At 34.5% G+C, this 25,673-nt stretch overlaps 1 protein-coding gene and 1 long non-coding RNA gene across 3 annotated transcripts; both read left to right on the forward strand.

The window, feature by feature from the left end:
* Nucleotides 1-12,528: 12,528 nt before the first annotated feature.
* Nucleotides 12,529-17,183, forward strand: LOC6644591. 2 transcript variants are annotated; one of them, XM_047012441.1, is made up of 6 exons: nucleotides 12,529-12,997; nucleotides 13,076-13,218; nucleotides 13,791-14,255; nucleotides 14,319-15,646; nucleotides 15,716-15,968; nucleotides 16,053-17,183. In XM_047012441.1, exons 4-6 carry the CDS (start codon nucleotides 14,555-14,557, stop codon nucleotides 17,075-17,077), a joined length of 2,370 nt encoding a protein of 789 aa, XP_046868397.1. In that variant the 5' UTR covers nucleotides 12,529-12,997; nucleotides 13,076-13,218; nucleotides 13,791-14,255; nucleotides 14,319-14,554; the 3' UTR covers nucleotides 17,078-17,183. The 2 variants fall into 2 exon arrangements, with proteins under 2 accessions (XP_046868397.1, XP_046868398.1); XM_047012442.1 differs by lacking the exon at nucleotides 13,076-13,218 and having other exon boundaries at nucleotides 12,902-12,997.
* Nucleotides 17,184-17,207: 24 nt separating this feature from the next.
* On the forward strand, nucleotides 17,208-17,986 carry LOC124460848. Its single transcript, XR_006954828.1, has 2 exons — nucleotides 17,208-17,574; nucleotides 17,801-17,986. It is a non-coding gene; the product is annotated as an uncharacterized LOC124460848 (long non-coding RNA).
* The last annotated feature ends 7,687 nt before the right edge of the window (nucleotides 17,987-25,673 follow it).

The following is a 25,673-nucleotide window of genomic DNA, read 5'->3' on the forward strand; positions in this document are numbered from 1 at the left end:
TGGCGGCTGCTCTGCCGCATTTTTCGAGCTAAACGCTCGGGCCGTGCTGGCGGCAGACTGAACGTTTTCATACATTCAAAATTTCAACGAACTGTTGTCGTCCGCGTCTCGTGGTCGGTCGGTGTCGTCGTCGTACGCCCGAATGGTGTTGGCGCTAGCGTCGCACAGTGGTTTATGTTTTTTCGTTTACCTTACAATACCTTTCTTTTTTTTTTGTACGTATTGACGTGTGCATGCATATTTCCATGTTTGCCAATAATTAGAGTTAAATCAAATTTTAAACATACATTGTTAAAAAAAACAAAAAACAACTAATGCTCTGTAGAAACAAATATCAAACAATCCAACAAGTGCTTAAATGTACAAATGTACATAAAAAAAATGTTTACGATTTAAGTCGTATCAAAGTCCCAAGTGCATGTTTTTGTTATGACAGACATTTAAATAGGCATCAAACATTAAAAACAAAAATTAAAACTTTTTATTATTCATTTTAATTGTTGCCATAGCACAACTTTAACTTAATTTTCCATTCAAACATATATAATTTGCAACCACTGTGCACCTGTCTGTCTGTCGTCTTCGTCTGGTTTCCTATCATTTGCATTACAATTCGCCGCAAAAGCGGCGAAATTTGTTCAAACACACATAGATATATGTACACACACACACATGCCTACACACGGGAAGACAACTCTCAGTTTCTGCTCATGCTCTTATCGCTTTGGGTCTCTCTATCTCTCTCAATTGTAGCTTTGTAGCCATGTAGCTCAAACAATACTCGCACATTTATTTCCTTGGTTATAAATTTTTGTATTTTTACTTCACTGCAGAAGTTTCTAGCAATTGTTGTTGTTGTTGCTATTACTGTTACTTTTTCTTCTCCACATAAAATTTATCAAAATTATGTAGGTGATGAAAATTCTTGCATATTTTCACAAAGATAGAAGCAAAAAACGGAAATTTTGAAATATGAAAATCTCTCACCCACACGTGTTTGTGACTATGTACATATGTACATGTACATACATATGTACATTTATATTTCTATATGTAAATGAGCAGTATGCATGCATACATACATTTGTATATGTATATATATATTTTTGCTTTTGTCAATTTTCCAAGTGATGTAATAGATTTTTGTTGTTTGTACAGATTTGGTTTTTTTTTAGGTGCGGCTTCTTCTCCCAGTAGTTCTCTCTGTTTGTGCTGGGTATATTCTGCTGTCCCCTCTTTATTTTTCATACATTCAAACGAGGTCAGGCCCACACACAAACACATTTATATGTACATGATGTATATATATGTAAGTGTGAATGCATGTACATACATATATGTATACATACATAGAAAGGCAGACAGTGTGTTGCGGTGCACCCTAAATAAAATCGCAGTCGTTAGCTCATTGCCTTCGGTTTTTTTCTCTTTACCCTAGCCACTACCGGCCCCACTACACCCAACCACCCACCCTACCTACCCATTGCCTTGAGACTGCTTAACGTTTTGCTGTTGCTACCTGTCGTTTTCGTCGTCGTTGGTCGTCGTTTATGCCGGGTCCTGCATCTGCTACAAGAATATGCTTGTTTTTTTTGTTCTTCTCTTACCTACATCTGCATCTTTACATCAATAACTGTGTATGTGTGTGTGTTTGTGTGTGCGTATGTAACTTCCGCCCGCATGTTCACATGTACATACATATGTACGAATACATACATTGGTATGTTTGATGATTCTCTTTGTGTGTATGTATGTATGTGTCATGTTATCGCTAATTTCTGTTGATTGTATTTGTGAGTGAGTTTTTATTGGATTATTAAGTATGACAACTATTATATGTAAATCAAAAAAATATGCATACATACATATGTATGTATGCACATATGTATAAACAGTATACATATGTATGTATGTACATGTTGCTGCCAGTGTATGTACAAACTTATGTACATTGTATGTATGTATAGACAAATGAGGAAGAGCTGTTTTTAAAACAATTTACGCAACCTTTTACCCTTTGAGAAGTTTCACGAAAATACATTTATTTTTGTTTTTCGTTTTGTAAATATATATGTATGTACATATGTACATACATACATTTGTAAAGTCGTAGAAACGTACTATGATCTAGAATTAAGTGATCATTATTGAGCACTAAAAATTAACAAAAAAGATTATTGCTACAAAAGTAAGTTCTTTTCACCGATAATGTTAATAATATCGTCAATCAAATATTCAAACTTAATTTAGAACGACCGATCATCATCATCATCAGGAAGGCAGGGTATTTCAGAGGAATTCCTCATGTCTGAATCATTGGCCGAATGTTTCTTTCCATTTTGTTTCATAAGATCGTCTTGTTTATATTGTGGTAACGCAGAAAAAGAAGAAGAATAATGTAAATACTTGTTGGAGTGCGTAAATTTTAAACTCCTTGAATGTTGTAAAGGCGTGTACAAAATATTTAAAATTAATCACCATAAACAAGATCGTAATAAATTAAAACAAGTTGAGACATTAATACTACGATTAAATGTCATCTGTAATTTTATAAATTTTCCTTAAGAGTTCCCGAGGTGTAAAAGAGACAGAAAATTATGTTAAAGTTTAAATATGTACGTAGAATGTAAAGAATTTGGAACATAATATGCAACAAACTGATAAAGAATGTTGTATGTATGTATGTACATAAATAAAAAAAAAACGAACTACTCTTTTGGGGCGTCGACATTTTATATAAAAAAAAAGAACAAAAAAGCAATTGACATTTATCTGCGTACATATGTATGTGTGCGTGTGTGTGTGTGTATGTACATAATACGTAAATGATTGATGTAACCATTGTGTGTGTACTTATGTTTGTACATATCTACATAAATTTGTCTAAGAGCGCTTCCTTTGTCTTTTGAATTAAGCCCCATTAAAATTAATTAAGATATTGACCCAGTTTGTTGAATGAAACGGGTAAATAGACAAATTGCTTCAAGTGTGCTTTTTGCTTTTTCATTTTTCCATTTTCATTTATGAACATTTTACAACAACGTGTGAATTTTTATGCTTTGCTTACGTTGGAATTGAAATCAACACTTTTTTTTTTGTTTCGTTTTACTTAACTAGAGCACGTCACCGTTTTAAAGAAGAGCCAAAGCGAGAGAGAGAGAGAGAGAAAGATGCAAATTTAGTGGGGGAAAATGGCAGCAAACAAAAGAATAGTGAGAGCACAATCGATTGATGTTGGCGTTCTGACTAACTAACTTGGCAATAACAAATACTATTAGTATATGTTGTGGGCCGGTAGGGTTCGAGTGGGGGAGGAAATTCAATTGATTGTTTATTGGCCAACGTTGACGTCGACGTCGCGATGTCGTCGATGCTACTGCTGTTGCTTTACAGCTGTTTAACAGCTGGAACTTGTCCTCTTTCTAAGAGAGAGAGAGAGAGGGAGAGAGAGAACAAGATTGTTGCTTATCGTTAAATACATTTATGTATGTGTGTATTTACTTGTTGTTTGTCAATTACGTTTTTTAATTATATTTAAATACTACTTGTAAACATTTCTATTTTTGTTAACCCTGAAATTGTTGATTCCCTAGCAAAAATCTCTTATTCTGTTTGACAATAGAATGAAGAAGAAAGACAGAAAACACGCAAATTTCATTGATTTCAACTTTTACTTTCTTTGCTGCCATCCATTTCTTTCCCACACACACTCATATATAAACACATACACATGAAAACAGATTCTCAAAAAAGTCTTTGCCCAGCGGCGCATACATACACATACATAAATAAAAGATGAAATTTGATTTAATTTTTGGAATTATAATCGAGTTAAAGCCCTAAAGAAGAAATATTTTGTACAAAGACATAATTGCTTGACTTTGTACACACACACACACACACACACACACACACACACACACACTTGCATTTACATCTATGAAAACGTCTTTATTCGTATACTGTGTGTTTGTGTGTGTACATAACTGTTCTGTATTTTTATGATTTCTGCTTTGATCGGCACTTTCTTTGTTTTCATAAAGCAAAAGAATCTTCCTTATTTTTCGTTTTTGTCTTTTTCTTTGCGTGTGACCTCGTTTTGTTGTTCTACCAACAAATGTTGTTGTTGTTTTTGTTTTTTCTTTTTTGCATGTCATCCCAAAAGTACATTTAACCTTATTTTTATTTCGTATATTATGGTTTTTCCATGAAATCAGGCGTCAATGCCTGTTGCTGCTTCTGTGACCTGTGAGTTCCTTTAGTCACATTGGAGCTGATTGGTTTGGCCTGGTTAAATTCCGCACCCTACTTTTCCACCCCACAACCTTCCCTCAACCAAGGCTGCATGGTGTAGTAACTCTAACTAAGTATGTATGTATGTACTTATTTATTTACTTCTTGTTAGTTTATTGGTTTAATTGATTATCGCGCTAAAGAAAACGAAATGAAAATCGCGTGTAGGTAATAAAACTTTACCCTGTGACTAAACTATTCAAGGTAACATACATACATACATAGATACGTATGTACATAGTATGTAGTACATACAAACATATTTTACATATCATATAGTCTGTCTCATTTGTAACAAAGTGGCTCTCTTTTTCTCTTTACTCTGAAGATATGTATGTACATCCATACAAACATCCCACTTAATTAAAACTCAGAGATGAGTTGTCTTACTTGGAAATTTTGGCAACACACACAACAAGTCTCAAGAAAAAAGAAATTTTCTTAAAAATTATAATCCAAGCATTAACTGATCTAAACATTATGGAAAATGTTTGAGCATTTTCGATGCATCATAAAATGATGCAAATTCCTGTAGTATTCTTTTGTATTTGTGTCTATTATTAATTATGAAGCATAATTGACTAAAAGTTCTAAAAGTTCATCTGTGTATGTTTTCAAAACATTAAACACCTTCAACTTAAAGAAATAGGATTGTTCGTGGATGGCGAAGGATTAAGATATATTGAAAGTTCTTCCATGGACATCGAAAAATATAATTTAAGAAATCAAGGTCGGCATATGCACCCCAAGAAATAATGTTTGCATTATTTCTTTGGAATATAAATGTATGTATGTATGTATTTGTTAGTTCAATCACCTAAGCAGGGTCAAGGTCTCAGCAGACGCGCCAGTTCATGAGTATATCCTTTGCGTCTGGCTTTTGTCTGTGTCTGTTGTGTTGTTCCATGCTCACAAAAACGTGAGCTCAAATAGAGGGAGACCTTTCTGTCTTCTCCTCTCCCCCCTTTCGAGCTCTTTCCATCTCTTCATTTGAGATGACTTCTCGTGAGGTATGTACATATTTCCAAGATAACTGATAATTTGAGGAGGGGCTACGGGAGGGCTATTGCCCTATGTGGTTGGCGTCCCACAATCGCATTTGTTCTTTCATTACCATCTTCTTTCTTATTCCATAACGGTTAATCATCAGCTGCCCGCTTGTGCTGGACTGGACGTACATGCATATGCGTGTGAGTAGGACCTCAAAATGTCAACGACTTTTCTGTTTCAAGACACGCCGACGCCGCCGACGCCGCCAAGTTCATTGACATCTTAAAAAAGGGGCGAGACCTTTTTGGGGGTTGTAACAAACGAATATCGTCACCGTAGTCGTGTCGTCTGTCTTGTCATGATATTTTTCAACACTGGCCCCACTACTAGCATCCAATATATAACATTTTTTTTTTAGTACTGTCTGATGAAAAGGGTGATGAAGAGGGGGAGGAAGAAATAAATTGTTCGTGTGAGTGTGTTGAGGCATTTCCGTTTTGTATCTTTATTGTGCGCCGGTTGGTGGACACCTGGACACAAATGATGATGTTGTTGTTGTTGTTTGGACCCTTTTTATTTGTTTTTATATGCATATGTACGTATTCATGCTTGTACATACATACATACATGTTTTGCAAAAAAGGTTATTTATCTCACACGACGCGCCACCATATGGTCAAAGCGAAATGATCGTTTTGATAATTGTAAAAGAAAAAAAAACCTGTTAGCTGCTGCTTTATTGACAAAATGAAATTTGATATACCGATCAACCCCTTTATAACCTACTTATGTATATTACGTACGGCTTACTCACCGATGTATCACTCTCTGTCTCTCTTTCTGATGCAGGATCTCTTGCAAAATAAAAAAAAAAGAATTTTAAATAATCAACTTCTATTTTGTGTTTATTTGCAGGCTCTCCTTGGTCGAGATTTCCCCAACAAAATTAATATAATAATTAATTATATAAAACAAAACAAAAACTAATTAAGGACTATTAAGAGGTAAGTGCATTTGCCGTATACCGTATATGTATATTGATTTTGTTTGAGGGTTTTTGGTGGGGTATTATTATCAAACGGCGGCCATGGTCAAGTGCAGCAATGACACACGATAGTGCATGCAAGCAGCGCAGCAAAAGAACACGTGCCTCTGTCTTTGCGCTTGCTTATGCATTTCAGCGCTCCAAATTCGCTGTCGCTGATGACGCACCTTACTCTTTCATTTACTCACTCACTCACTCTCTTTTTGCCCGTTTCTCATGCTATTTGGTTGGGGTCTCTCTCCCCACGACAACTCGCCGATCTCTTTCTCTCTCTTTCTTTAACTGTGTGCGTATTTGTTTGGCGATGCCGGGTCGACTAGCTAGCTTTTTGCCTCCATCCCTCTCTCTCACATGGTTTTCTGCATCTATTTAAAACATAAACCTGTATTTCTTGCACTTAACTTCTTCTTCTTTTTTGTAGTAGTAGATTTTTTGCTATTCGGCTTTTATGTGCAATAACAAAACTGCATCGTGACTTTGAAATTATTAAGTTTGATGATGAGATCAGAGAGCTAAATGAGTCCTTTTTATGATTCACCCCCCTGACATGAGTCAAATGCATAACTTGCAGATGCTGACTATAAATGCAGATGGGATCACTGATGTAAGCTCTCTCTGACGTTAACAACTTGGAGATGGCATTTTACAGATGTTAACTCTCACGTTAACAACTTTATCCACCCAAATAATGCATGAAAATGTGTAGGTTGTGGTTTTTGTTACAATAAATCGATCATATTTGTTATCTATATTTAGCCAACAAGCACAGGTTTAAAATTGTGTAAATGTTTACTGTGTGATGAGTTTAGGAGAGTATATTGCAAATTGTTTGATTTTTCCTTCTATTTAAGAAGCAGCGGCTTAACGCATCATGTTGAAAGGGGAGTTAAAAAAATTTTGCACTAACCCAAACGCACCTGTTGATGAGACTATGTGTGTCAGTGTAAGAGAGAGGGTGTTTCATTTCATTCCCATGCATTCCTATCAGTAAACCTATGGAAGTCAAATGATGAAATTCCTTGTGAATCATGGGGGATTGAGTTTAATGCATAAGTGTTTCATACTGATAGACTCTCTGACCAGCTTATATGTACATATTTCCGCCGGAAGATAATTAACAAACTTGCAGTTTTCCACAATTTAAATACATATGTATGTACATATGTATCTATGTATGTATGTATGATGTATAACTACTCTTACACAAACGAACACATAGGGAATGAGATAGCAATATTGCATTGTTATTTGCTTTTAAATAACGCTATGCAGTTATTAACATGCATGCACACATACTCTCTTTCTCTCTCACCTCTCTCTTGATGTGTCTCTTCCCTATTCCAAATATCCCATGCTGCATAGAAAAAAATGAAAATAACAAAAAAAAAAAAGGGAGCTGATATTGTTCTTCTTTGTGTTTGTTGTAAATGGAACGGAAGTGCTACACACACACACACACACACACACACACACACACACACACACACACGCATGCATAATAATATAACATACATACATATCTAGTATGTGGTATGTTGAAAACGAAACCGGATCGTCCGCCCTCTCCCTTTCTCCCTGTCTATTCTTAACATCCAAATTTATTTTATTCCCGTCAAAACCAAACACGATAGCATATTGTGTAAGGTTTCTTGTTTCCGACGGGCAGACGTTACCACCTTCCTCCTATACATATGTACATACATACATACATACATACATACATGTACATGTATACGTAAGTCGTGTGACAACACAACACTCACTCTCAGAAGCACTTATATTCATTGACCAACACAAAGAATTAGCGAAACTGCTTTAAAAACTTATATCACAAACTCTCCTCTCTCTCTCTGTCTCTTCTAACGCTTTTCTGACCCTGGGGGACTTGACATAAAGGATAATGGATATATAATTTGTTTGAATTGAATGCTAATGACAGTGAGCTTACATCCATCTTCAACACCTCTTCAGTAGGATGTGCAATGAAAACGACTTGGTTTGTCCTCCAATATAGTGTTGGCTAACACTTTAGAGTTCATGCGAAAAGTTTGCGCTAAGTCTGATCGATCGATCGATCGATCGTCAAAAGACGACAAATTTCAAAAAGGCACAAACACAGACTTCTGTGGATTTTGTCATGCTGATTAGTAATATGTATCTGTGTCATATATAGAGTACATAAATTCATATTTTTGAGCACGTAAACGGCTAGCAAACAATTGTCAATTGGCCTTGAACCTGAATTTTGTAGTTCATTTGCGCTCTCCGTTTGTTGTTGGGTGATTTTTGCCTTTTTAGCTGTTGCGTTATTTGTTATTAATATTAGTATAATGCCTTTTGTTTTTATCTATATGTGGAGATATGTATATGTGTGTGTGTATATTTAAATGACTGTGCAAGGTGCACAGGAGAATCTGCTGTTATATATATGTGCCGATATATGTTATATGTGTGGGCTTGTTCACACATTTTTGTGCATTGCACTCTCTTTTAATTTTCGTTCTCTTCATACAAACATATATATATATTGTTTTTTTTTTTTTGGGTTAATGAACTGAATTCCCCAATAAATATATATATATATATATATATATTGTACATTGTGGCCACAACGAATACAGATATGTATGTATGTACATTTGTATCTAGGTGCCTTTAGGTTTGGTTTTACGCCTTTGCGTAAAATTTTCACAAAATGGCAAACAATTTCAATTTCTGCGCAGAAAAACAACTTTTTGTTGTTAGTTTTTATTGTGAATACGTTCGATTTTAATAATCGCTTTTGCGTTTTCCTTGATTAAAATTCAAACAATAGGGCATAGTAAATTAAGTACGTTTATGTATTATTTGATCAGTTTATTGCTTCCTATTTACATATGTTCATACATATAGACGTGTACGATCGTCAGCCGATATCTACGTCATATGCAGGTACGCACACCATTGCCATGTACATACATATCTATGTACATACATACATACATCATTTGTACATCCATATATACGGTTTTATAGACGCATGTATAGTTGCATATAAATTAGCGTGCAAAATTGTACTGGAAAAAACAAAAAAAAAAAAAAACAACAAAAACCGTACATAGGTCGTCGGTACTACACACACATACATATGTACATACATACATATCAGGAAATGTATTGAAAATAGCGTAGATAAATGAAAAGAATTCGCTATAATTTAGAATGCATTCTCGGAGTCACAAGTCAACCTTACGAGATTCTTACGAGAAAATTACTTATGGACTTTTAAAATATTGTTTAGAATAACAGATCAAAATTGAATTGTCGGCTGGAGGTTGGTGAAAAAGTCTTAAGGATCTTGGCAAAGCATCAATATATGTACATATGTATGTACATATGTATGTAGCAAAGAAAAATATTAACTAGAGCAATAAGCTAACTATTTAAAAATAGAACATGAAATAAAATGTGAACAAAGAAAATCGTTTCAGACTTGTCCAAGAGGTCAAGCGACGCGTCTTGTCCATAGCATACATACATACATATGTATGTATAGTAAAGCTATATATGTAAATAATGTATATATGTACATATATCTATCATATGTGAATATATTTGATACAACCACACACAATCTTTAACTAAGTTTGGACCCTAGACTTTTACGTTTTAGGTCAGATTCTTCGTCCATCACTGTTCGTCCCACGCCCACGTCCTCGCCCTCGCATTTCACTGTTTAACTTTCACTTGTTCCGCCGCCTGCAAGTGCAGTCCCATGGTAAACTGCCGCTTATATCTGTACTTAAATGATTCATCATAAATCACATAAGCACATAACATCCGGTGAGACAACTTGAAGCCCCTCTTCTTATCCGAAAGATAATGCAAATTAAGCAAATAACAAAATAGGTAAAATCGAAAAATATAAGTGAAAACTGTAAATAAGAGTTAATTGGAATTGAAATTCAATTCCCAAAGAAAAACAAAAACAAACAGGGTTTCAAAATGCAGTGAAAGAGACAGACAATAAATTCCATAAATTAGGTTATCACTGTATGCAAATATGCATATTTATGTAAGTGTATGTGTGTGTGATGTGTGTCTATGTGTTACTCTTCTAATTTATGGCAATTTGCTAATTTAGAATAACAATTTTTCATTTGCACATTGTGCCGAAAATAGAACAAGCTGCAGCATGCAGATCAGCTGCATCATGCAGTTAGAGAGAGCAAGAGCAAGGTAGAGAGAGGGAGAGCGAGAGAGAGAGAGTGCCTGTGTGATGAGTGCGTGCGTATGCTATGTATGTATTTACGTATGTATATACATATGAAACAAGCGAGGCCGTCGCTGTCGTTGCTGTTGCTGTTTGCCGTGCTGCGCTCTGCTATGTTGTTGCAATTTGTTTTAGAAGCTACCGCTGCTGCTGCTGCTGCCATCGACGTTAACGGCGACGTCGACGTTGTGCTCAATTGACAAACAGTGTGCCACTTTTTTCACAATTGTGTCCTTGACCCAAAATGTTGTAATACGTGTACCGTGTGCGCCGCCAGGCAGGATATACAAAGTTGCCAAATGAGGGTCACCCACAAATAAATATAGATACAATTCGTTTCCATCCACAAAAAATATACACATGTCTAGATATATTCATTTCTAAGTTCTATGACAACTCATAAAAACAAATCTCCATGCAAGCAGCCAACCAAAAGGTTTTTGGAGACTAAAGATCGCCTAATGCCTATCGATATTTAGATGTTGTTAAGGGGCTTAAATGACTGACTCATGTTATGAGTTTCCTTTTTCCGCTATACACACACTCATATCATTTGATATTTTGATTCTTCTAGAATTCTCTATATGTATATAGAGTCTCTGATTTTTCTCTCAATTAGTCATAAATTCTTATTCTCAAATTGTTTTGTTTGTTGTGTGTCGAGAAAAAAAAGAGTCACCAAATCGATTCGGTACGTTATGTTTTTGTTTTACTTATTTTTTTTTTTTTTTTTGTCGATCGATGGATGGACGACGTCCACGACCACGACGGACGGGATGATGCGATAATGGGCCGTGGTCGCGGACTGTTTTTCCCATTTCGATGATTGTAATCGATTATATTTACCTTAACAGTTGTTGGAGGATTCACTGCAATTAGCCAAATGACTTTGTCCCATTGATTGCCGTGGAATGGAATGATGTTGTTGTTGCTATTACATTATACATAAATCTATTACAAGTTTCTTTCAATTTTCCCCAATTGCGATTCTAATATTAATCAGCTGTTTTTCTAACCTCTATCTCTTTCGCAGACTGCTAAAAAGGAACAACAACAACAAACAAACAAAAATTATAACTACAAAAGCTTATTAATTAAGGAGAAAAGAGACGGAAGACTAGACCGCAAAAATAATAATATAAACCAAAATAATAAAAAAAAAAAAACAAACAAAACGTAATAATATAAAAAGAAAAGCTAAAAAAGAGACACAAGCAAAATAAACAAGAAATTTATAAACAAATAGCAAAAAAAAAACACAATTTAAAGAGCAAAAGAATTTGGTTTGATTTTTGTTTATTTTGTTTTTTATTTTGTCGCCAAAAAGAAAAAATAACAAAGAAAAACAAAATAAAAAAAAAAAAACAACCAACACTTAACAAGAATCACTTTTAGCCTTATATACAACAAGAACAACAACAACAACAAAAGAAGCAAACTCTAGTATTTAGTTTAGAAGAAGAATAAGAAGACGCAAGAAAACGAAGAAGAAGAAGACGAAGAACTAAAGAATAGAAAGAGAGAAAGCAACAAAAGAGAAGCTAAAAGAAAGCAGCGTCAAGAGCAAAAATCAAGAAATACGAAAGCGAAGCTAAAATATTTAATTGTGCAGAAAATAATAAGCAAAAAAAAAAAAGAATTTAAGAAATAAAAATGGCTGATCTGTAAGTAGGTTTGAAACTTCGAGTAATATCTACCAACCTACCTACCTATCATAATATATACATATATATATAGATCTACACACACACACCTACACAAAAAACACATACAGACACACGCGCAAAAGTAAAGCTTATTACAATAAAAACTACAAAAGCCAACAACTACAAAATTTATAACCGAATCTAAAAGATCAATCAACAATATCCTGCTCCCAGCACCAATACGAAAGCGGCAGCAACAACAACTGAGAACAACTGCTGCGACAAACAAACAAAGACCAATCCGGAGGAGGAGGAGGAAGACGACGACGAGAAGGAGGAGGAGGAGGAGGAGATCCTTATTGAAGAAGATATTCAAGGAGAACCCACAACACCACCACCCACCGTTAATGTTTATAGTATCAATATCAAAGACGTTGTCCCTGTCGTCAATGTTGTGGAATCCAATCCAATCCAAGTCGATCGATCTGCATATATAGCAAGAGGCTACAATAATAAAATTCATAATAAAGTGAAACTGGTAAGCCATCGTCAGCGGTATACGTCATATATCACCGCTATCCATCCCAAGGAGGACCAAGTCAAGGCAAAGCAAATTGAAACAAATCCAAAGAGTAAACTAGACGAACAAAAGATCCAAATAGGCAAAGGAATAGAAGAAGCAGAAGGAAAAGGACACCAGAGGAAACTATTTGAAAAGTATCAAGCAATCGTGTCAAGGAATAAGGAAAATAGATATATCACACGTTACGAGTAAGTTTTTCATTATTATGCTACGGGACACAGTATTCTAAATATGGCATACATATATTTTTATTCATTTCATATTAGATCGATACCGGCCAGCCACAATTCGCAGAGTCAAAGTCAGCTGAAGTCGTCCGATAAGATCACAGATAAAAATAATCAGCCAGTCATTCAAAAGAACCGAATCATCGTCCAGTGCAGTAAACCCGAAAATAATTTAGTCAAAAGTAAGATTCTCTATATGTTGTATAATACACAGGATGAACAGTGTTGGAAAACACAATATAAAAATGCATGCGTAAAAAATAAATCACCTCCTGTCCGATTTGATTGAAAAATCCTTTGGGTAATTGTAAAATTTCTAAACTAAGATAACTATTGTTAAATTTAATTATAAAATTAATAATTGTATAACACTTTAATAGTTGCGTTATCCCACAAAATTGTTGAAGATTCCTTTGGGATTGTAGAAAAACCACAGATTTTTGGCATTACTAGACGATCCTTCAGTTTCGAGAGCGATCGATTCTCCAGAATCTTGTCCTTGAATCTTATTTGTTAGCCGCTACGAATGAATGTCCCATCTTTATGCAAACTGGTATCCTGTGAAGATCAATCCTTAAATTAAGGATCATAAGTGTCCTAAACTTATATAGTACAATTTCATCTGTGAGGATCTCAAGTGATATATTTGACATATTAAAACAGAACCGCAATACTACAAGGAATATGAAAAATGATTTTGGTGATATTAAAAAGGATTATTTAGACTATTTCTATTTGTTTTTTTTTTCCATAGAAAACTTCTCAATTCCGAGCATTCCAAATCGCCTTAAAAGAGTTGAGACATTCAAAAAGGCTCAAGAGATCTTAGCCAAGAAACCAGAGCCCGAACCGGCAAAAGAACCAGAACGACCACAGTTGCCATTAGCCATTATATATCCGCGACCTGAGGCAGTGAAAAGAGCTGCGGAAATCGAGGAAGCTGCTAGAAAAAAAGCAGAAGAAGAAGCAGCAAAACCAGTAAAATTCTATCAGGCGATATTCTATCCACCAGGAAGACCACCAAGACCACCAAGACCACGAACGCCGCCAAGGACATTGCCCATTGCGATATCCTTTTCAGCTGAGGCACTTGGTTTTCCTGGAGTAAGGCCAGCCAACGGGGTACCAACAAGCGATCATCAGGATACCAAAAACGATATTCCATTGGCGATATATTACACATCAGAGGAGGAAGTCCGTCAAGCGGCATCAAAGCGCGGTAGGTGATGGTGTATTTATATGTTATTTATATATACTAATGTGATTTATTTTATATATATAGCTGACGTGGAACATCAGACAAAGGTTCAGGAATTGGCAGCAGAGCAATATAGGGCCCGACAAGCGGAAAATTTAAGTAAATTTGGGGTGCCGGCGTTTAATCCGCGTTTAAATCGTGGTGTTTACTTTAACGATTCTTCTTCGAGTCCTGTGGCATCGGCGGAGGACAGCAATGATATAACTGAATTGGATCCTGATTTCGACGATTCTTTATTACCCCCTGAATTTCAGGACTTTATGAATAAGTTTCTTGTGGATGATAACAAACAAGAAGATTCTGTAGAGACGCCATTGGAGGAAAACAACAACGACACAACGGCTACCAGTAAATCCCAATCACAGTCCTACCCCCTAACCGGTGGGCTAATGCAAAACGATATGGTTAGCATACCAGCGGCCAATTTAAATGGCGGCCTTAAGGCGGCTTCTTCGAATGCGGGAGCCGGAACCGGCGGCGTCTCATCGTCGGTGTTGGCCAATGCCCCACGTGTCTATCTAACGTCCGCCTCAACATTCATGGCCAATAGACAGTCAATGGCTGTTACTGGCGGCACAGCGTCGGTGGTTGGCAAAGTTCCATTACCAAATATGGTTGGCAATTTTAGCACCACAACAGCATCAGTAACGGGAGTTGCTGCTGCCATTGGGAGCACCACAACGACCGCCGCCGCCGCCGCTGCCGCCGCCGCTGCCGCCGCCGCCGCTGCCTCCGGTACAGCAGTGCGTTATTTCTCGCAATTTAGTAAACCATCACCCGTCTCAACAATGAATGGTGGTACCACTGTGCCCATGCCAATAGCCATGCCCGTGAAATTACTCAACGGTGTCCTGGCAAATGGCAATAAACCAATGATATTTTCCAATGCCGAGAAGCAAGCAGCAGCTGTAACGGGGACAGGAACAACGACTATTCTCAATGGTGGTAATCGATTTATGGTTACAAAAATGGAACATCCAGATACAACAGCAACAGCGATAAACAGCAGCGTCAATGGAGACGGCGTGGAAGAAGGGACTGTGATCAAAGAAGAAGAACCATTATCAGCGGATAAGCAGCAGCAAAATAATCCATTAGAGCTAACGACGGGCGCAAAAGCAATCGAAGAAACTGAAGTTGAGCCCGAACTTGACATTGTTATCAATAATGTTGTCTGCTCGTTTAGTGTGCGATGTCATCTCAAGTTGCGGGAGATTGCCCTGCATGGAGCAAATGTGGAATATCGTCGGGAGAATGGTATGGTTACCATGAAACTGCGTCATCCATATACGACAGCATCCATTTGGTCATCTGGCCGTATAACCTGCACTGGAGCCACATCAGAGATAATGGTAAGAAGAAATTGTCACTCGGTATTTGTTGTTGTTCTTCTCTCATTTGGTTTTCCTTGTTTATTGCAGGCTAAAGTGGCCGCCCGACGATATGCCCGGTGCCTGGGCAAACTTGGTTTTCCCACACGTTTTCAGAATTTTCGCATTGTAAATGTTTTGGGCACCTGCAGTATGCCATGGGCCATCAAAATTGTCAATTTCTCGGAAAGGCATCGTGATAATGCCAGCTATGAGCCTGAATTGCATCCGGGCGTTACATACAAAATGCGTGAACCCAAAGCCACTCTGAAAATCTTCTCAACCGGCAGTATAACAGTTACTGGTAAGCAGCATCTTGAGATGATTTTCCAAAAAGGATTTGAGTTTAAAAATTTGGTTTTTTTTTTTTGCTTTTTTTGTGGTGCAGCCGCTAGTGTGAATGATGTGGAAGCTGCCATACAGCATATTTATCCGCTGGCCTACGAGTTCCGAAAGCAACGTTCACCCGAAGAGATGCAACATATGAGGGCAAAGCAAAAGCAATACAACAACAATAGCGCCGATCCCAGTGAAGTGGAAGAGATGCTCGCCACCCAGGCCAAAGTGGATGGCAAGAATGATATCTTTGTGAATACAACCGCTGCCCATACAAATGCAACGACAGGAGCTAATGCTGCTAGCGGCGATGGCAGCTTTTTGAACACGACATCGATTCATAATATGCAGCGTTTAAAGCAGTTTGAATCATATCGTCAGATGATGAATCAAACGCAAGATGAACGACGTCATGTACCCTTTACGGGTACAAACAATGCGTCATCAACTGCATCCGCAACAGCAACAGCATCATCAACATCGACGGGAGAAAGCATTTGTGCCAATGCCCGACGACGAGCCACTGAATGTTGGGCAACCAAATTGCAAAATAAACGTCCGCGTTACAATGATCCAGGATCACAGGATACGGCAAATGCCGGCAATATGGCACGCAAATTTGGCAATTCTTCTCCAGGAACTGGTGGTACTGGTGGTGGTGGAGTTGTCGGTGGTGGTGGTGGTGTAAAGCCGCAACAGCAGGCACTTAAAGCGCCGCTGACGGGAACAATAACAAAACTACCATCAACAACGATAGCAGCATCAGCAATGGGAACATTGCGTAGCATTAACAGCGGCACTATCATCAGCACCTCCAATAATAGTAAATCTTCCCTCGCCGCCGCCTCCTGCTCTACAATTCCCGTTGATGTTCTTCTTAAGCAACAGAATAGCTCACGAGTACGCAATGTGGTTCAGTTTAATAATAAACAGCCACAGCAGCAACATCAGCAACAACAACAACAACAACCACAACAACAACAACATTTGGAAACAGAACATAGTTTCTCGCCAAGTGATTTCCATGTCGATGACCTAATCGAAGAGGATGACGATATGGAAATGATGCACTATTGAAGATTTCATTAAAATGGATTTTGATTCAAACGAAGTAAACAAAACAAAAAACAAACCGTTGCCTATGCCAAATGATTTAGGAATTAGACATACACACACACACACACACACACACAGAAATTAAAACACAGACACACACACACACTCAAAGAAGGTGTATCTTTTGTTTTGTTATGACATTTCGTTCTATACTTTTTGATTTGTGTTCCGTATGGCGAATTAATTCAAAAGAGAAATGAAAAACGCATTTAACCGAAACCACTTTAAACGAAATGGTGGAACAACACACTAAAACCAAACTAAGGAGTCATCCTCCTCAACCCTCCATCTCCCATCGCAGTGAATGAAAGGGAAAGGGTCTGTAGTCAGTAGTGTGCCAACATATGGACAAACAACAACAAAAACAACAAACAAACAATCCAAATCAAATATCTTCTATTAAAAACTATTAACCACAAACAAACAACAAAACCAAGAGCCAAATATTTACATTTAAGGTAAGAAACTGCTTTCAAAGATCGATTCGAAAAATTACCCAACACAAGTTGTGAATAAAACAAGAAATTCTTCAAGAATATTCTTGGAATAAGATTAAATTGGAATAATTGACAATTTGTGCTGTGTTTTGATCTATGATCTATGATGCATTTTATTATAAATTTAACAAAATGTTTCAAAATTTTGCTAATTATAACTACTTCTTTTCTTTGTTTCTCTTTATAGATTATGTTTAAAACAAAGTGTATGAAAGAAGCGAAACATTTGTACTTTAAGTCAGCACACAACAAGCAAAGTACCAAGTAACTATCAACAGCAAACAGCAGCAAACATGCAACATGCAACATGCAACATTATGTTTAATTCACGAACCTCTCCATCGCAACAGACACGCAAAACAAACAACAAACAGAGCCAGCGAAAATATATCATTGGCATTATATAGACTTTATTATTATAAAATACATACATACTATATATATACATATGTATGTATATATATATATATATATGTGTATAGGCATATATAGAAGATATGCAACATGTGCATATTGTGAATTATGAAAATGAAAAACTAAGGACAAAAACACAAAACAACATTAAAGCCATCAGTCATTAAAACTCAAAGCCCCCCACTTTCCCCCAACCTCAACCACTTGCCCTCTGCCCCAAGCATTAGCATCAGCTTCATTAGAATTATAGCCACTAGATCGATTCCCGCCCCCCTCCCTTGAGCCCACTAGATGAATGGGGCAGACCAACGCTAAGAAAGATAGATTAGAGAGAGGGAGATAGATGGCGAGGGTTCTTATCATTCATTCATTATATATAATCACTAAACTATATAGATTATTATTATTATTATTATTATATTACAATTTTCTTTGCGAGTTTCTTTAAACATTTTTTTTTTATTGTTTATTTTATATATACATGCATATGTGCATAACTATGTGAGCAAAACCACCGCCTAATGAATACTGTAACAACAAAATATTAAACAATTTGTTATATTACACACACACACACACACACAAACACATTAATACGTATATATATATATACGATATGTATGTTTAAACCAATTAAGTTACAAATTGAATTTTATAATTGAACCAAGGTGCAGAATATGATTATAGCTAATTAGCTGAAGGAGAGATACATACATACAAATAAGGTACAAGGTGGAGCACTGCTTTGTTAAAGCAGTTGATTAGCTGTTTAGCAGTGCTCTACTACAAGCAGTGCCGTGCACGTTAGCTCAGTAATGCAGTTTGTTTTGTTCTGTTTAAATTTTTTTCATTCATTGAAAATAGCTTTACCAAACTGAGCTCGGATCAGTTGGCTATATAAATATTCTCTCATTTTTTTTTAACGCATACACAAGAAAGAAAGAAAAAGAAAACAAACTGTAGAAGGTCCAGCCCCCTTTTTTTTCGTTAGTTTAAGTTTGCACTAGAACATTACAAAAGAAACAAATGTAAATTAGCATACATATGTAAATATATATATATATATACATATGTGTCTATATATATATATACTATATACAGACACCAATTTCTGGTCACTTGTAAACCAATAACAAAAATATTATGCAACATTTTTTAGTTTAACAATTATGAAAAATGTATAAATTTAATTTAATATATACTACTTTATACATTGCATATTCACACATACATACAAACATACATACATACATGTATATATATATATCTACATAAAAGCGAAAAATATTTAATTTTAAGTAAAAAATTTTTTTTTTTTTTCTGCAAACAAACAAAACAAATATGAGAAATGTAAGAAGAAAATTTAATTGTAGTAGAGTTACAAACTTTGTTCCTGTGTTGTTAAAATGCAATTAATAATTAGAAGCAAAAAGTAAATTTAGTTTAAACGAAAAACAAATGCAAAAACAAAAAAATTAACAAAAATATTCACCGCAAGCAAGAAAAAGGAAAAAAAAAATAACGAATCATAAGCAATATAAAAAACGATTTTCATTTAAACTGTCCAACAAAAGCAAAGATGAATAAAATGTAAAAACAAAGAAAACTGCAAGGAAATACTCGATCAATCGATCATATATATATATATATGTATATAAATGTAGACGAGACATCCTATATACACACAAATATATATATAAATATATATATATACATACTACATTTAGCCATATGGAAAAACCGGGCCAAATAAAGTTTAAAATGTGCGAACTACATTTGGCATGCAAAAATGTTTTTGCCTGATTTGAAATCAAACTTGAACTGCAAAATTTTAATTCAACTTTATACACACACACACACACACACACACACACACACACACACACACACACATAAATATATATAATCTCTAACTAAACTTTATTCTCTATTTTTGGCCATTTATCATTAATTTAGAAGCTTCTTTTTATCCATGTTATGTTTTACACTTTATTTTATCATATGTTTTCCATATGCTCCATGTCCTGTCTAGATCATAAACCACATAACAATCGTCATCCATCCATTCATCTTCCATCATCCAAGTCTCTGTCTTCCATACTCGAGAGACTCTCTCAACAAATTTTCACTTCGATGGACTATGGAAAAAAGGGAAACTGTATCAAAGTAAACTACTAAAACAAGACTTGTTGACTTTATTGAAAAAATTTTTAACTTGTAATTCGCATACACCCAAACGCACACACACAATTATAGACATTCATACACACACACACAGACATAATCACACCTTTGAGACCTTAAACATATGAGAAATAACTAAAGAGTAAAAAGAAAAAAAACTATTAAATAAAACTAAAAACGAAATCTTGCATACGTATTATTTTCTCTCTAAATATATATATATATATATTATATATATATGCATATGTTCATATCGCAATTCTTTAAAATAAAACATAATCAGCATAGTTATCAATATATATATTTATATATATTTTATTTTGTTTATTGTATCAACATTTTCTTCCCTTGCAAAAGAAAAACAAAAACGATAATTCTCATTCAATATAGAAAATTGTCAAGTTTTTATTTCAATTCAATCAAATTTCATCTGCTTTGCCTTTCATTGAAAAGATTGGATAGTTTTATTGGATAAACAACTTTTTGTTTATGTTAATTTTTTAATCAAATTCATTAACTTACATATATAATCATAACATTGGGGCTTATCTTTAAGGGGTAAGCCTAGTCCTTATGAGGAGTTTTTTTTTGTGTGTTTTTTTTTGATGTTGTTAAGTTTCTAAAGTGATTAGATTTGACAATTCCTGGTCGCTATATAGATACATACATATATATCACCCATTTGCAAGGGTTTTCTTCATTCTTTAACCCAAAATCCTTGTCTATCCATCAGTTGATTTAGTTTTTTTAATCTTTCTTTAGTTGGAAATTATTTAATTTTTTAAATTTAAAGAATCACAAAACAAGCAAAAACAAAAAATTAGTTTTTTAAGACAACAAAAAGCAAAGAGTAAAACGTAAAATCGTTTAGTAATAAAAAATTCTATAATAATAAAGCAAAATGCCTTTAGGGAACAAGAGAAAAATGTGAAACAATTTCAACTATAATGTGGTTTTTTTTTTGTTTTTGTATCGCATTCGTTAAAAAAGAAAACAAAATGGAAAAGTATACATTTAAATGAAACAAAATAAAATATAATTATTTATTTAATAAACGAAACAAAATGTTAAAACCTAGAGAGAGACAGAGAGAAGAAAATCAAAAGATATGAGCAAATTGAAACAGAAGGCAAAGATATAGAAAAACAAAACAAAACAAAAAAAAAACCTAATTATTAGATCTTAAGTTGAAATACTACATAAATTTTTAAGCCAAAATGCAAATAGCAATCTAAAGAACAACAAATATACTTACATACCCCCAAGCCCCCCGCCACACGCCCATGTCAACTTCCTAGCCCCCACCCTTGAAATAAAACCAAAACTATGACAAAAATAAAAATCTAAATTTACAAAAATAAAAACAAAACAAAACTTTGCAATGTTGAGATTGAACTTAAAGTGCATGTAAAAAAAAAAAAGAAAAAAGAAAAAAAATTGTCATCTTCACTTTGAACTGCCTTCAAGAAAAACAAAAAAGGAACTAAAAACGAGCGATAAATGAATTATTAATTAAGAACTCTTTCATCTCCCAACCTCCAAACAAAAAGCTTAATTCTTAATGCATATAAATTATATATGTATGTACATATATAGAATATATATATATATATATGTGTAGATTACTGTGTCGATCTGTTTAACTGAGTTCATTTGTTTCTCAACAGCAAACAAAACAAATGCAAAATGCCTAAATAAATGTGTATTTGGTTTCAATAAACTTTAAAAACAAAACAAAGAGACAAACAAACAAACAAACAAACAACAACAACAAAATTGACAACAACTGAATATTTATATAGTATACACAGACAAACATACACAGACACACACACCATACACACACACACACACACACACAAATAAATATAGTATATAAATATATTTTTTATTAATTATTAAACAAAACCAACAAAAAGTGAAAAATAAAACGAAAATGAAATGGAAAATAATAATGAAAGAAAGAAAATCAAATAGCATAATTTTGTTTTTTGTTTTGCCGTAAAGACTGCATTATACCAACAATTAATATATATATATATATGGATATATATATGAACACTATAATAATGATACTAACTAATACACACACACACATGCATATTATTACATACAGATTTATTTATTAGCACTTAAGTCAAGCAATGAAAATTGTTCATTTGTTCCACAAAGGAGTCGATCTTAGAGGATCACAAGGATCCAACGATTCTCACTAGAGGGGGATAGAAAAAGAAAGAGATAGAGGGAGAGAGAGAGAGAGAGATATGAAGAAGAAGAAGAAAGCCAGCACCTAAAAGGCCTGCAATAAATACGAAAAGCAAGATGAAATTACCTTACCAAAATGTGCTACCATCGTGGGCCATTGGACAACAAAATATGAAAAAAAAAACAAACAAAAGATTAAAGTTTAAACAAAACAAAAAACAAAAAAAAAAACCGAAAGCAAACCACAAAATTTGTAACTAAAATTTATTTAAGTACTACTATGTAATGCATTAAGTGTAAGAGCCTAATAGTGAATCAATTACAACTAAATGGGTAAATAAAAACAAAATAAAACAACAAAAAAAAAGATAAAATCTATATATATATACATATACACACACACACACACACATACATACATACATATATACCACATAAGAGAGCAGGATAATGTGTTTAGTTTGTATTATTTTGTTATCTTTCGATTTTTGTTTTTTTTTCTTTTGCAAAAGAAAATAGAGCCGCCTACCCCCCAATACCGCCACCTTACTTCAACCCCCCCTGACACCTTTCACCCCTACAATACACAATTAGTTATAAGTCAACAAAACAACAAACAGCAACTAAAAGTTAAAGTGAAACATTGGTTCGATCAACAACAGAAAACAAAACGAAACAAAAACAATGGCAACCAAAAGCTGATAACTAAACAAATGTGTCTCAGTTTTTGATTTGCAATACAGCAACAACAACACATACATACAAATGTTGATGTATGTATATGAAACAATTAAATCTACATGATATACAATGTGAACTCATTTAACTATTTAGTCAAAACTTTAGCATCTAGTTTGGATATTTTCAATTGAGGAAATTCAACAAACAAACAAACATCCAACAACAAATCACAATTTAATTAAAAAAGCAAAAGAACAACAACAACAAACTACAACCAAATGAATGAAAGCAAAAATTGTTTGAATAAAAATCAAATTACATAAAGCAAATCACTTAAATTGTTGTTTATCTTTAAATTTATTTTTGGACTTTCCAATTTTCTCTACATTTAAAAAGGTTTCCACAAACTTAACAAAGAAAATGTCCAATTCGATATGAAAAGGATCAAAATGATGTGAGAGATTTTGGTTTTTATATTTGATACATCTCGTTTTTGGAAAAAAATTAGGGATTTGATTAAAAGAGCATAAAAGCCCAAATAAAAGATTATACGTTTAGACATTATCTCCGATAATACTCATTCTAATTATCTAAGATATCATAAGGACACTAATAATAATAATGCTAGATTTATAGCTGACCCAAGAACCCTATGGATATCGACTTAACTCAAAGACACAATTCAAGCATTCTCTTTGGCCGATCGTCCTTTAATTTTTTGAGTTATGAGCACTTTTCTGCTTTTTTGAGCTTGCCATTTTTTCCTAGTCCCAAATTAAACCAAGTGGTCTTAAAAATCGGAGAAAACCTCCAAATCCTTGTAAGCTCCCCAAAATATTGAGATATCCTTGGTACCAAAGATAGCTCTTGATGAATGAAATTTTTTGACACCACTTTTGTCGTGATCCTTCAAAAAACTCGCTCGATAATTGTAATTTTTCCAGAAATAAAAAAGTCCGATTCGGATCATCAAGGACTACAAGCCGACAAAAACACATCCTGAACTTCCTTGAAACGGCTGAGTTATAAGCGACTTTTTTTTTTTTTGTTATTTTGGTGACGAATCCCTTACAAAAATTTCACAGTTTTCCAGTGCAAATTTAATCGTTAAGTTCTTCTTAGCCGTTAAATTAAAAAAATCCGCCAACCCCAAAAGTATGCTGTACAATTCGAAAAACTTTAGACAATCCACCTACTATATATTTCTGTTGCCCTGGTATTTCACAAATTCTCCAGTACAAATTTCGTCGTCCCAAGTCCCTAATTGAACCGTGTGGGCAAAAAACAGTGTTTTATGGTTAAAATCCTTAATATCTCATCTTTCCCCAGAACCATCGAGATGTCCTTTGCACCAAGTATGGTCCTTGACAATTGGAATTTTATGACATCATATGTCCTGATCCTTCAAAGGACTTGCGAGATATCTACAATTTTTTCCAGAAGCAAAAAACCTTTTATCTCAGCTTCCCAATTGACTTTTCAGGATCTATGTATTAGTGTCAGTCGAAGCGGGCAAACAAGGAGTACAATCTGAGAAAAGGACATTCTGATCGTCCCTGAAATGGCCAAGCTTTGAAGACAATTGTGAGTTTGTTGCGAATTTTTTGCCTTTTATCCGCCCTACAAAATTCGCGTGATACTTTTGGAAGGATATTTAAAATCCGTGAATGCAGATCGATAGTCGTGATCCTGGAAGATCCAGAAAGGGGTGCCATGTCGACTTAAGTCCTGCGGGCATATGGTTTGGAGAAAATGATCCTTTTTTCGTTGTTTAGCTCTAGAATCCATTGGACATGGCTCTAGAGGACATGGTTTCATACGATGTGCTTGTTGATCTCTACAGAGTGGCATCAACAGTTGTGGTCCTCTAAGGATAAAAGACACACAATTTTCTTAATAGCTTCTCGTTCTTAGCTATCTTAAGGAGGTTCCTGGATCTGCTAAAGCCATTTGACGCGCATGGACAGGGACTTATATCCAGCCAAAGGACATGAAAATCGGCTGAATCTGAAAAATTGTTGAAAGTTTTCCCAATCAAAGCCCCCAAAATACCAATAAAATGTAAATTTTTAAAGTATCTTTTTATATAGTTTTATTGAATATATTTTAAATTAGTTATCTAAAAAATAATCACTATATAATATATAATATTTAATAGAACTTTCCTCCTTGTTATGGGTTTTTGTTTTTTAATCAAATTTGAAATTCTCTAAGGACAAAAACAAAAAAAAAGTATTGAAAAAAATTCAATTGAAATTACTAAGTAGTGAAACATAAGTTTTATTCTCTTCTTCCTTTATTAGAAACTTATTTAATGTTTGTTTTCATCCATTTATTTCTTTTAACTACTAATTTACAAAAGACGCAAAAAATAATGATTATTATATTAGGTTATTATTTAAAAAAAAAAAAAAAATAAACGAAAAACGAAAGAAAAGAATCAGAACATAAGAATGGGTTTCAGCCATAATGGTGAAAGAAGAAACGATAAATTATAATGATAAATTAAACATTTCTCTTTAACAATTAACTGGCCAACGTTTTTTATAATTTTTCATCTTTATCTTTTACCACCT

This window comes from Drosophila willistoni, unplaced genomic scaffold, assembly GCF_018902025.1.
Source record: "Drosophila willistoni isolate 14030-0811.24 unplaced genomic scaffold, UCI_dwil_1.1 Seg143.1, whole genome shotgun sequence".
NCBI classification, from domain to species: domain Eukaryota; kingdom Metazoa; phylum Arthropoda; class Insecta; order Diptera; family Drosophilidae; genus Drosophila; species Drosophila willistoni.

Excerpts from the sequence above, each read along its gene's own strand:
- LOC6644591 (XM_047012441.1), top strand. The coding sequence starts at position 14,555 with ATGAATAAGTTTCTTGTGGATGATAACAAACAAGAAGATTCTGTAGAG. Across the intron at positions 15,647-15,715 it reads GAGCCACATCAGAGATAATG|GCTAAAGTGGCCGCCCGACG; the intron begins GTAAGAAGAAAT and ends TGTTTATTGCAG. Across the intron at positions 15,969-16,052 it reads CGGCAGTATAACAGTTACTG|CCGCTAGTGTGAATGATGTG; the intron begins GTAAGCAGCATC and ends TTTGTGGTGCAG.